General features: G+C 49.8%; 1 protein-coding gene across 4 annotated transcripts in view; it reads left to right on the forward strand.

The window, feature by feature from the left end:
* The window catches only part of Cmtr1 (cap methyltransferase 1), a 60,502-nt gene that overhangs the window by 23,215 nt on the left and 24,462 nt on the right, over positions 1-12,825 (forward strand). For 3 of the 4 annotated variants that reach the window (XM_039098717.2, NM_001014031.1, XM_039098716.2), the window contains exons 9-16: positions 2,967-3,165; positions 4,184-4,302; positions 6,577-6,673; positions 6,983-7,115; positions 8,053-8,232; positions 11,397-11,453; positions 11,955-12,012; positions 12,591-12,659. In XM_039098717.2, the coding sequence (XP_038954645.1) occupies positions 2,967-3,165; positions 4,184-4,302; positions 6,577-6,673; positions 6,983-7,115; positions 8,053-8,232; positions 11,397-11,453; positions 11,955-12,012; positions 12,591-12,659 (912 nt within the window). Of the gene's footprint in view, positions 1-2,966; positions 3,166-4,183; positions 4,325-4,354; positions 6,674-6,982; positions 7,116-8,052; positions 8,233-11,396; positions 11,454-11,954; positions 12,013-12,590; positions 12,660-12,825 lie in introns of those variants that run through there. The other variant, XM_039098718.2, reaches the window with a different exon arrangement.

A 12,825-nucleotide genomic window follows, 5' to 3' on the forward strand; every position in this document is an offset into this window, starting at 1 on the left:
TGTGCCCTCAGCAGCTGGAGTCTGGCTGTTGTCTTTGGCTGTCATGAGAAGGAGTGTAGGCACCAGGACTGTACCATTCAGGTCCGAGTGGATGCTCGTTACATAGGGAAATGCCACATGTTTGGACAGCTTCAGGCAGCTTCTTGACCTGAATTGATTGTTAGTAGCCAGGGAGAATTACCCTGTCAGAGGTGTGTCTTTGCACTCTCAACATGAAAAGTGGTTCCTCTCTAGTGCCTGGTGTATGATTCTTGATCTCTATCTTCCCTGAGAACCTGAGTAAAAGCCGAGCCTAGTGTGTTCTCAGGGAGTGGTTGCCAACAGACGTGGGAGTGGCCGGAAGCACAGGCACTCTGGGCCCTGGTGTTTTAGGTCAGACAAATTATTGACTAAGCATTGAAAAACTGGAAGCTTGGGGTATAGAGAAGGAAAGAGGAGGATTTTGTGCTGAGGGTTTTATTTATCTAAGAGAAGCCTGTATGACGTGTGTTGGAAGACAGTGAATGTGGGTGTTCCCTTTCGGCCTTGTGAGTAGCCATGGAGGCATCAACAGGGCCCACTTTATGAGTAATACTGCACTTGGCAGAGAGAGGAGAAGAAAGGGAAATGACTGGAGTTTCGACTCTAAGGAAGCCGATCTAGTTGAATAGAGTGCCACTTTGTATTTGTGGGTAGTTTAGAGTGTAGGAAGACTTTTGCCACTGGTGGCATTAATTATCTAATCCTACAGTAGCCTAGAGAAATACCTACAGTCATCCCCATTTATAGTTGAACAGTTGAGCTGAGTAGCTTCAGATAGTGCTTGCCCGTGACTGCACAGTGAGGGAATGGCAGAGCTAAGAACTAGCTATTCCTTCTTGAGCCGACTTCTGGACAGGCCCCTTGTCTCATTATTGCAAGGTCTTGCCGTGTAACCCAGACTATCCTTGAATTCACAATAATCCTCCTGCTTCAGCCTCCCAAGTGTTGGACGGTATATGTACAATATAATGCATCTACAAGCCACTGGTTTCGAAATCACAGCATGGTGTCATATTTAGGCCCCTCGTGGAGAATCTTTGTGTCCTTGAGCTTCTTGCCTTCCCTTTGGCCAAAGAGGTTGGAGCCTGGGGCTAAGGCTCCTGTGCTGAGAAACATGGATTTCCTTCTATGCAATGTTTACAGTGCTTAGACATAGCACTGTACCTGCCTCTACCCACTCTGCTGACTGCAAAGTGCTACATGATATTCTTGGCAAATGCCACTGGGTCTCTTGGGTGTGTGTATAAGTGACTATAATCCCAGTATACGAGTGGCAAATGGATTTTCAGAATCCACTCCAGAATCCTGGGGTACAGTAGTGAGTAGGCTGGGAAAGAGCTGACAGGTTCCAGTGTTCCTGGGAGGGCTTGTTACAGGTCAGTGAGGCTTACTTTGCTAAAGTCACCTTCTCTAGAGATGTGCTCACTGGATAGCCTTGACACCCAAGAGTGATAGGGTTGCAAGTGCAGATGTGTGGTTTTCCTAGAACTCTAAGCTTTCTGTTCTTTATCTATTAGTGCACAATCCTGGGCAGTCTGCCAGCTTTGCCCAGACTGTAGAAAAGGGAGACCGAGGTCGTCCCCAGGCAGGAAGCACTCACAGATCCAGACTAGCTGTGGGCTTCTGTGGCTACCCACTCTTACAGTTCATTGTCTTAGTGTCATCTCTGCAGATGACGTGTGTCTCTAGTATAGATAGTTGGTGGGTTACTGTGCTGGCCCAGGGCGGCCTTTGTTAGGCTGAAGCACCTGCTGCTGACCAGGGCTCGGGTCCGTGTCAGTTCTCGGTTAAAGCTGAAGTGACCTGAGGTGAACAAATACTGTCACTAGCCAGGCTGCTGCTGTTGGAGCACGTCCCTAACCTTAGCACATGGGAGGCAGAGGCAGGCGGGTCTCTGAGTCTGAGGCCAGCCTGGTGTATAGAGCAAGTTCCTGGACAGCCGGGGCTACACAGAGAAACCCTGTCTCAAACTGCCTCTGACCTAACCACCACCCCCACATAAAGAAGGAGAAAGAAAAAAAATACTATCATAAAAAGTCAGGTGATTTTCTTTTTGTTGTCGTTGTCTCATCAGTCCTAATATGGTGTGGGGGCTCAGAGGGTCCCCAGAGACCACTGCTATTAGACTAGCATCTCCTCTGCCTGCCTCAGCAGCTCCCAGCATGCACTGGACAAAGGCCCGAGGATAAAGGAGGATAGAATGAGGAAATGTGTGTGTGGTGTGCTGATGCCAGAGAAGTCCGAAGCCTGGAGTTTGCTGTGCTAGTCCTGGTTCTTAGTTCTGACAGCCCCACCACAGTTGTGCAAACTGTCAATAAAACTGGCAGCTATGTGAAAAGCACAGGAACCGCGCTCTGATGCTAGCTCTTATCTGAGAGTAAACTTACCACAGAGTGAAGGCAGGTGAGGGACACCAGGGGAGAAGGAGCCAGGGAGGAAGACTGGGGTTGCCCTGTAGGAAGGCAGGCCCTTGGAGCTGGGCGGTGGGTCATGCTGCAGCCACCAGACTGGGGCTGCTCAGGGAGAGTAGACGTCCAGTGCTCGGGCCTCCTAGACTCTGACCCAGCTGCTGCGCACTGTGGCTGTGTGTCTCGGTGTTGCTCCTGTCTGCAGTGTTGCGCTCTCCAGGATACAAGCAAGGCACATTGTGGTGAGGGAACAGCCCTGAGACGTGCAGACCCCACTTAGATAGCCACAGAGGTGCTTGTCTGAGGAGCCGTGAGGTGGCCTGGTTGTGGAAAAGGTGCTCAGGATATTTTGGGTGAGGAAGCTCCAGTGGGCAGTGGTGATGGAGGGAAATGTCCTGTGTGCTGTGGCTGGGAGGGAGGGAGTGCTGATCATGCTTGCTGATCAAGTGCTTCTGTTCTCCTCTTCCTGGAGTTCTCCTTTTATTTCCTCACTGAGCCACCTGATCCCTTTCTCCTTTCTCCCACCTCTCTCTGCAGAAGCCGCTGCTGAAGGAGTCGGACATTGACCTTCTGTACTTTGCTGATGTGTGTGCAGGCCCAGGTGGCTTCTCTGAGTATGTGCTGTGGAGGAGGAAGTGGCACGCAAAAGGCTTTGGGATGACGCTGAAGGGCCCCAATGACTTCAAGCTGGAGGACTTCTACTCCGCCTCCAGTGAGCTCTTCGAGCCCTACTATGGTAGGAACACCGAACAGGGAGGGGACTAGGAATTGTGACTGTAGCTTCTGTGCCAAAGCTGTTGTTGCTACCTGTGCTCTTCCTATTCTGTTAGCCAGGGTTCACAGAGCCTGGCACAAGGGTCCTGGATCCCTCTCAAGTATCTTTTTTTTAGCCCACAGCCTGCACTCCCTAGGTAACCTCACCAAAGTCCTCCTTGCAGGATGGTGGTTCTTATGTGGTGATGGGGCTAACGAAACTGCCTGATTCCTAGCTGAAAACTGGCAGCCATTAGCAAACAGCTCGTGAGCCCAGCTGCAGCCCTTGCGTTGGTATGAACTGCACTTACTGGCAGACAGCTCACATGGTAGCTGCGACAGTCCCTCAGCCCTGACACATGACACTCAGACTGACATGCCAGCAAGTCCTAGATTCTTCCTAGCGGTTCTTACGGAGGTGGTGGTTGTTTTCTTTTCTCGTGGTTTGGTTTTACTCTCTTTGTTTGCCTGTTTTCTTGTTTTGACAAAGGGTCTTTCTGTGTTACCCTGGCTAGCCTGGAACTCAGCCGTGTAGATCAGGTTGGCCTCAACTCAGATATCCTCCACCTGCCTCAGCCTCCCAAGTGCTAGGATTTGATTTTTTTTTTTTCCGGAGCTGGGGACCGAACCCAGGGCCTTGCGCTTGCTAGGCAAGCGCTCTACCACTGAGCTAAATCCCCAACCCCCCGGATTTGATGTTTTGAGTCAGGGTCTCACTTTGTATTCTAGGCCAACGTAAAATTCCCTGTGTAGCCCAGGCTGGCCTTAAGTTTATGGGCAGTGTCCCTGCTTCAGCCTCATGAATACCTGTAGACCTGAACCCCGCCTGGCTAACACTGGTTTTTTAAACATACGTGCTTTGAAAAGCAAGATCCTTTGCTTCAGTTGACAACTTTAGACTGGTCAATTCCCTTTGAACTGTGGCTTCTGAGAGCAGGGTGTGCTCTCGCCGGCCCAGCTGTCGGAAGCAGATAACTCACAGGGTTCTTGTGTCCCATCAGGTGAGGGTGGGGTCGATGGAGATGGCGACATCACCCGTCCAGAGAACATCAACGCGTTTCGGAATTTTGTCCTGGACAACACAGATCGCAAGGGCGTCCACTTTGTGATGGCAGATGGGGTAGGTGACTGCCCCTGTGAAGGTGCTTTATGGGTGTTGTGTGTGAATTTAGGTGCTTTATGGGTGTTGTGTGTGAATTTAGGTGCTTTATGGGTGTTGTGTGTGAATTTAGGTGCTTTATGGATGTCGTGTGTGAATTTAGGTGCTTTAGGGATGTTGTGTGTGAGTTTAGCTTGGTTTGGTTGCTGTGCTGGGTGTCAGTCCTTAGCCTTGGGCTTCCTTAGTGCATGCTCTGCTGCGGAGCCCCCAGCGCCCGCCACCGTTGAAAAACGCTTTAGTTTTGCTCTGCAGCTGACCCAGTAAATGTGAACTTGACATCATGTAGTGGGGATGTGCGTTTTATTTACTTTATACATTTCCCTACAATTCTTGTAAGGATTCTCTTGTTGTGACCACATTTGCTTGAGCCCACTTTGCTAACAAAAAGGCCTCTAGTTGCTGAGGGCTGATGAAGTGTGGACCCCAGCTGTGGTCAGCGAGGCAGAACTGAGTGGGAGGCTCACTGTCGTCACTGTCGTCCAGGCTGCTGCTGTTGGGGCTGTCTACAGGTGGCCTCCGAGCCTCGCATGCACTGACGGATTCTTAAGCAGCAGCAGCAGCAGCAGCAGCAGCAGCAGCAGCAGCAGCACAGAAGCCATGGGGGCCCCTGGCTAGCTAGCTACAGTGAGTTTTCAGGGGTCTCCCTGAGCAGCCACTTGGGATGCAGAGAGAACCTCCCACCACATTGTTCAGCAGAGGCCCTCCCTCCCTCCCTCTCTCATCCAGTGATGTCCCACTCCAGGTGAGCCCTGTCATGCGAGCCACTTTGGGAGAAAGGACAGACAGGATGGCGTTTGCTGCAGGATACGTAGCTGGAGTTGACAAGAGCCTTTGGAGTTCTTTGTTGTGGAAGAAGGCAGCGTGTTAGAGGGACCTGAGGATGTCCTGACTCCCTGAAGCCTGTACACAGTAGGATAGCAGATGGACAGGGTTGGCGCAGGCTAAGAGGAGGGGCTGTGCCCGTTGAGCAGACGTGTGGGACCGAGTCTGTCTTTTCTGCCTTCGTTGCAGCAGACAGCAGGGCCGCACGCTCATGGATGTTTTGCTTTGGTGGCAGGAGGGCTGGCCTGGCCTTTTGATTTATTTCTGTTACTTATTTCAAATGTTCATCATGTATGGTAATGTGTTACACAGGATATTTTCATACCAGTTTATATATATTGTACATTGAATATATTCCCGCTCACCCCACCCCCCTTGTCTTTTCCTTTCTCTTACTTTACAATTTCTTTTTTCAGTCGGTGTCTCAAAATAGCTCAGGCTGGCCTCAGACTCTCTCTAAGATAAAGTTGGCCTTGACTCCTGATCCTCCGGCCTCTACCTTCCAAGTGTTAGAATCGTAAGCATGTGCCACTGTGCCTGGCTCTGCTTTTGAATTCCTAGTTAGCTCTAAAACAAACATGGACTTTGAGAAACATCTTTTAAGTCTGGAAGACAGTGGTTAACATTCCTTTAATAGGACTGTGTCAGTGAGATCTGGCCTATGGGGGCAGCTGAACAAAAGCTAGCGTTCTTGCTCTCCGCTGTACAGTTATAACATGGTCTGTCCTAAGTTGAGTAGTTTGTCTATTCAGCCTGTTGTGTAACTCATTTCCAGAACTTATCATTTTGTAACTGATCCATGCCCACTAAGACCAGTCCTTTCTTCCACTGCCTGCCTCCTTTCCTTGGCGTATGCATGGCTCATGCCTGGCAGTGCTTTGCTGAAGGGAGGTGCTCTGGGACCCCAGCATGCATTGGAGCAAACCCTGGCCTGAGAGTGTGCCAGCTGGAAGGAAGGGCCCACAGCCAAGGCAGAGTAGTGGTTATTGTAAGGAAATCCTTGGTCGAATCTTTGTCAGGCCTGGGAACTTCAGAGGTCAGTACCGTGGCAGAGCCCAGCAGAGTAGTTACCTGATGTTTACTCCGGTCTTCTTAGGACTTACACATCTTTTTCTATCTCTTGGTTCACCAATGATAAAGCCAGTACTTGGCCTCTCTTCTGCCTTAGCTGTCCCTGGATTCCCATGTGGAATTCAAAGTTGTCTGGACCATTTCTTTGGAAAAGCAGACTTAGTCCTGTGGTTTAGGAATGATAGAGCAGGAATGTGATCCAAGTTAAGCAGTAACTGACCACGCTACTCTGGCAGAAATTGAAGTGCCAATCAGTTGGATGGCGGCTCCTGAGGAAGCTGAGGAGGGCTGTGCTTCTCAGTCCTTACGGTTTCTCTCTCCGGGATTGTCTTCTCATTTCAGGGCTTTTCTGTGGAGGGGCAGGAGAACCTGCAGGAGATCCTCAGCAAGCAGCTCCTGTTGTGCCAGTTCCTCATGGCCCTGTCTGTAGTCCGCACAGGTGATGTGTCCGCAGCTCCCTCCTCACCAAGGACCCACTGAGGCGCGCTTGTATTAGACAGGAGCACATACATGGGATGGCTAAGACGTTTTAAAAGGAGAGAAAAATAGACAGAAACCTTGTATCAGGTGGCTGGTGACCAGAGCAGGAACACAGGGAGGGAAAGGCAGGTGGACCCCCCCCAAAGCACTGTCTACATCTGGCTGTCTCATAAGTTACCTTGGGCTTGTTGTCTTTACTGCCTGAGGTGATCTCCCCCACATCCTGCAATAGCCACTCATTGTCCTGGGCATTTTGTCTCCATTCCAGGGGGCCACTTCGTCTGCAAAACCTTTGACCTCTTCACACCGTTCAGTGTGGGCCTCATTTATCTGCTCTACTGCTGCTTTGAACGAGTGTGTCTCTTCAAACCTGTCACCAGCAGGCCTGCCAACTCGGAGCGGTAAGGCTTCCTCTCTCTTAGCCAGCCGGCCGGTCAGCCGCCAGCCGCAAAGAACTCTCCCACTGTTAATTAAAAACCTTGACTTTAGGGGCTGGAGAGATGGCTCAAAGGTTAGAGCACTGACTGTTCTTCCAGAGGTCCTGAGTTCAATTCCCAGCAACCACATGGTGGTTCACAACCATCTGTAATGGGATCTGATGCCCTCTTCTAGTGTGTCTGAAGACAGCGACAATGTATTCATATTTAAAAAAAAAAAAACAAAAAAAACTTGACTTTAGAGGTGTGAGTCTCCGATAGAAGCCGGGGTCCTTGGTCTAAGTGGTCATCGTCAGGTCGTTCAGACTGCCACCTCCACAGCTGTGTTTATCGTGCTTCAGTCTGGGATTCTCATGTTGGTCCAGGAAGAGGGAGACATTAAAAGGGGATAGGCTAGGACTGGGGAAGGGGGTTGCCATACAGAGATGTGCAGGCGTCCAGGTGCCCATGGACAGAGAAAACAAGGTAATTTGTTAAAGTGCAGACTTCAGTGGAGACTTTGATCCTTTATGTCCATAAGGCCTCTCCAAGTCATGTCTGTTGGTGCAGGACAGTTGGGAACACCTCACAGGTGGACATAGTGTCACATACAAGGGAAAGAGTTGATGTATTTTATTTTGAGATAGGGTTTTACAGTGTTCTTGACTGGTCTGGAACTTGCTACATAGACCAGGCTAGCCTTGACCATCAGATATCTGATTGCCTGTGCCTCCCAAGCGGAATTTAAAGCATATGCCACCAGTTACTGTGAAAAGGACTTGAGGTAACATTTTTTTAAGGCACAGTGTGTGTTGCCCTTTGAATTAGGCTTAAGGCTGAATAGAAAGGCTGCAGCGTTGGGGTGAAGGAGTGTGTGGGGATAAGGTTCTTGCTCCTTGGAATGACAGGGTGTGTCCTACAGGTATGTGGTGTGCAAAGGTCTGAAGGTGGGCATAGATGATGTCCGGGAGTACCTCTTCTCCGTGAACATTCAACTCAACCAGCTTCGCAACACCGACTCCGATGTCAACCTGGTCGTTCCCTTGTCAGTGATCAAAGGCGACCATGAATTTAATGACTACATGATACGGTCTAATGAGAGGTAAGCACCTGGTGTCTGCTGCTACTGCTGGGGTGTTCCGGACGCCAGAGAATAGAATGAAGGACACACTGTGTCTTGGAACGCTGTGTCACCTGGGCTTACTCTGCTGGCTCTGACATTCTAGGACTTTGAACTGCTTTTTGGCTACTCTGTTCTGTTACAAGGAGGCAGTGGACCCCTGGCTCCACAGCCGTGCCCACAGGGACCTGGGACTAAGGGTGAAAGAGAGCCCGTGGACTGGAGGCAGGGTGATCCCTTAATCAGTAGAATCTGAAAAAGGTCGTGGCTGGTGCTTTGTGAAGACTAAGGCGGGAGATGAGCGGAAAGTAAGTGCAGAGCGTGATCTGTAGGAGCCCAGCCCTGTCAGCTCAGGGGTTCTGTGGTGGGTGGTGGACAGCGATGTTTTCCTCTTCTTTCATTGACACAGCCCATCCTCCACCCTCCCCCAGGGCTGGAGTCACAGGCAGGTGTGAACCACCCCACATGGGTGCTGGGAGCTGAACCTGAGTTCTCTGCATGAACACTGTGTTTTTTGGGTTTTCAAGGCAAGGTTTTTCTTTGTAGCCCCAGCTATCCTAGAACTTGTTCTGTAGACCAGGTTGGCCTTGAACTCAGAGTTTTACCTGCTTCTGCCTCCCAAGTACTAGGATTAAAGATGTGTGCCACCTCACCTGACCACTGCTGTGCACATTCTTACTGGTAAGCCGTCTCTCTGGTCATTTCTCCTCTTCAGACTTTTTTAAGTGTTAGTTTTGATTTTGTTTTTATAATACCGAGTTAAAGGGCTATCCATGTATTTTGGGCATTAATCTCTTACTAGACTTGAATGTGAAATACTGTTTCCTGGTCTGCATTTTTTTTCCGCTGTGTCATGTCCTTGGCACAGAAGTTTGTAACATCAGTGTGGCCTGGCTTACTCATTTTCTTATTATTGTACTTCTAGTGTGAGGCTTCTCCCTGTATATTCTTGTAAATTTTATAAGTTTAGCTCATGTGTTGAGATATTTATTTTTAATTATTTTTTGGATATAGCATTAGTTAATGTTTTTCAGATCTTCCAGACTGTCCTTTCTCTATTAAATGGCCTTGGCGCACTTTCCCAATTCATTAGCAGTGCTGATTAGCAGTAGTGAGGATTTATCTCCGGGCTTTCTATCTTGATCCAGTGGCATGTCCTCTGTGAAGTGAGACAATTTTATTCCCTTTCCAGGTTAACTATCTCAAACTTTACAATTTTGATAATGAAATCCAATTAGGCTTTTTTTTTCTTCTTCTTTTTTTTTTGGGGGGGGGGTAAATGATTCATTTCTCTGCAAAAAAGTCTTAGTTTGCATGCTCTGTGTAGCTTTAGCTGGTTAGAATTTGCTATCCTCCTGCCTCAGTGACCCTCCAGAGTGCTGGGGTCACAGTGTCTTATCTGTCCTTGGTGTTGCTTCCCTCCTGAAGCACCACGTTCCTATTGCAGTCATTCCATTTCAGCCTTCAGGGTTTATTTTAGAGACAATCTCCTCGGCTTTCATTTATTTAAAAAGGCATTTCTTAGGCATCGCCATGTGCACCAATAATCGCACTACTCAGAAGGCAGAGGCAGGAGGATCTGTGTCCTTCCCAGTCAGATCTCCACAGAGAGACCTTATCTCAAGAAACAACGGAGCAGCTTTCCTTCCGCAGCCGTGAGTACGCTAGGCTACAGAAGAGGGTCGGTCGCCTCTAGTATCCTCCGCTGTGGTAAAAAGAAGGTCTGTCTGGTTGGATCCCAGTGAGACCAACGAAATCACCAATGCCAACTCCTGCGCGTCAGCAGATGAGGAAGCTGATCAAAGATGGACGGTCATCGGAAGCCTGTGACTGTCCATTCCTGGGCTCGCTGCCGAAGAACGCCTCGGCCTGACAGAAGGGCAGGCATATGGGCATAGGGAAGAGGAAGGGTACTGCCAACGCTCGGATGCCCAAGAAGGTGACCTGGGTGAGAAGGCTTCTCAGGAGACACAGGGAACCTAAGAAAACTGACCACCTTATGTATCACAGCCTGGACCTGAAGGTCAAAGGAAATGTGTTAAAAAACAAACAGATTCTCATGGAGCAGATCCACAAGCTGAAGGCAGACGAGGCCTGAAGAAGCTCCTGGCTGGCCAGGCTGAGGCTCGCAGGTCTAAGACCAAGGAAGCACAGAAGCGCTGGGAGGATCAGCCTCCAGGCTGAGAAGGAAGAGATCATCAAGACTATGTCCAAGGAGGAAGAGACCAAGACTTAAAGCTTCCCTCATGTCTGTATACAGTGGCCTGGCTATGGCCTCACATGATCAGCCATGAAAATAAAACAAGCCTTAGGAAGGAAGGAAGGAAAGAAAGAAGGAAAGAAGGAAAGAAAGAAAACAAGAAAGCATGTCTTTTATTTTTGAGGACCATTTTAATTGGAGATGGAATTTTTCTTTTACCTCTTTAAAGATACACCATTCCACATTTCTTGCCTTTCTTCTGATGGGAAGCTCACTCTTCTGTATTTAAACTATTTATATTCTTTCCTTTTGTTTTTATGTGTCTGTGCATCTTGAATGCATTGGACCCCACCCCACCCCACCCACCCCTGACGTTCCCATTGGGTGTTCGCAACCACTAAGCCACTCTAGCTCCCACCATCGGCTTTGTTATTTTTTTTTTTTTTCTTTTTTCCGGAGCTGGGGACTGAACCCAGGGCCTTGCACTTGCCAAGCGCTCTACCACTGAGCTAAATCCCCAACCCGGCTTTGTTATTCTTTCCTTGTGCATGGTGTGTCGTTTCCTCTGGTTGTTTTCCAGAGGCCTTCACCTTAGGTATTGAGGGAGGGTCTCTCACTTGACTCTAGAGTTCACCACGCTCACCTAGTCTAGCTAGCCCGCTTGCTCCCGGAATCCTGTCTCCACCCCGGTGCTAGGTTACAGGTGAGTTGCCAGTGCTTAACCAGCATTTATTCCGGAACTGGGGATGGGCTTTGTTGCTTGGTCAGTTCTTTAGGGACTTGTACTCCCGAGTGTCTCCCGAGTTCAGTTCAGCTCCGTTCTGCGGTCTTGGGGTACCGTGTACCTGCTGGATGGGCCCACTTAGCTCACGTGACTCCTCACACAGGCGGCCCTGCTCTGGCTGTGCAGCTGCGCTGACGCCCGTGTTCTTCTGCTCTTTCACAGCTACTGCAGCCTACAGATCAAAGCGCTGGCCAAGATCCATGCGTTTGTACAGGACACGTGAGTGCTACATAGTCACCAGTCTCAACGGAAGCTCTGGCTTCCTCTTCCCACCAGCTCGCTTTTCTCTCTCCTTTTTTGGGTTTTGTTTGGTTTTGTTTTTTTTGAGACAGATTTTCTCTGGGTCCCTGGCTGTCCTCATACTCAGAGATCATCTGCCTGCCTCTGCTGCCTGAGCACTGGCATTAAAAATTGTCACCACTGCTCTGTGACAGTCAGCTGTTTAACAGCGATTTAAAAAGCCACTTTGGTGGGTTCATTTTGCCTGGTGGGATATCAGCTTAGGGACTTTTTGAGAACAAAGGAGAGATGAGAATGTGCTGGTGGGTGGAGGGAAGGGTGTGTGTAGGGGATGCTGGTGGGGAAGGGCAGTGATTTCAGTGCATGAATTCCGAGCTGTCTGTGGAGGCCGGCCCTGCTGCACTCTGGTGCTCACTGTTGTGCTGCCTTAGGTCATCTAAGGCCCCTAGAGCTTTAATCTCCTCTGCTTTCCTTGCCCAGGACCCTGAGCGAGCCCAGGCAGGCAGAGATCCGGAAAGAGTGCCTCCAGCTGTGGGAGGTAAGCAGCCCATTGTCACTCTAGGCCAGGAACAGGATTTTCACCTTAACTCCTCACCCCCAACCTACAGGGTGCCCAGCTCCCTGGCATGTTGCAAGTCACCTCTTTGGCTCTCGACAGCTTGGCCAGCACTAAGTCAGAAGTGCACAGGTGTGGGTGGGCTGCTGCTATCCTGAGGGCCCCACACAGTGGTACCTGGAGAGGGAAGGATTGGCTTGGGTTGTGTTGACAGTGTTACACCTCCAGCTTCCTGCTATGTAGACTTGCTTGCATGCGGCCTCTTCTTCCCCTGCCTAAATCCATCTCCTCATACAGTGTGTCCACAAGGTACTTAAAAACCAAAGCCAGAGCTGGAGAGGTGGCTCAGCAGCTAAGAGCACTAGCTGCTCTTCCAGAGGCCCCAAGCTCATTTTGCAGCACCCCAGTGGTAACTCTGAACTGCCTGTTAACTCCAGGTCCAGGAGCTCTGATGCCCTCCTGTGGCCTCGGCAGGCACCAGGCACACACATGTCAGGAACACAGACACAGGCAGGTACCACACCCACATACTTACAAAGTCCTTTGCTATCTCCTTCCAGATCCCAGACCGGGCTCGAGTTGCTCCTTCCCCTTCAGACCCAAAATTCAAGTTTTTTGAACTAATCAAGGTAAATCTGGTTCATATGGCAACACATAAGAGGCCTTTTTTCTAGGGTGGACAGTGTCACCCTGGCTTCTGTAAGGACTGGGAAGGTGTCAGCCTTGGCCCTAAAAGGGTGGTCTAGTGTCCCCAGTGAGCTGTAGTGTGTAGGGTTTCCCAAGAGCTCCTCAGGT

The sequence above is a fragment of the Rattus norvegicus genome, chromosome 20 (assembly GCF_036323735.1).
Source record: "Rattus norvegicus strain BN/NHsdMcwi chromosome 20, GRCr8, whole genome shotgun sequence".
Classification (NCBI taxonomy): domain Eukaryota; kingdom Metazoa; phylum Chordata; class Mammalia; order Rodentia; family Muridae; genus Rattus; species Rattus norvegicus.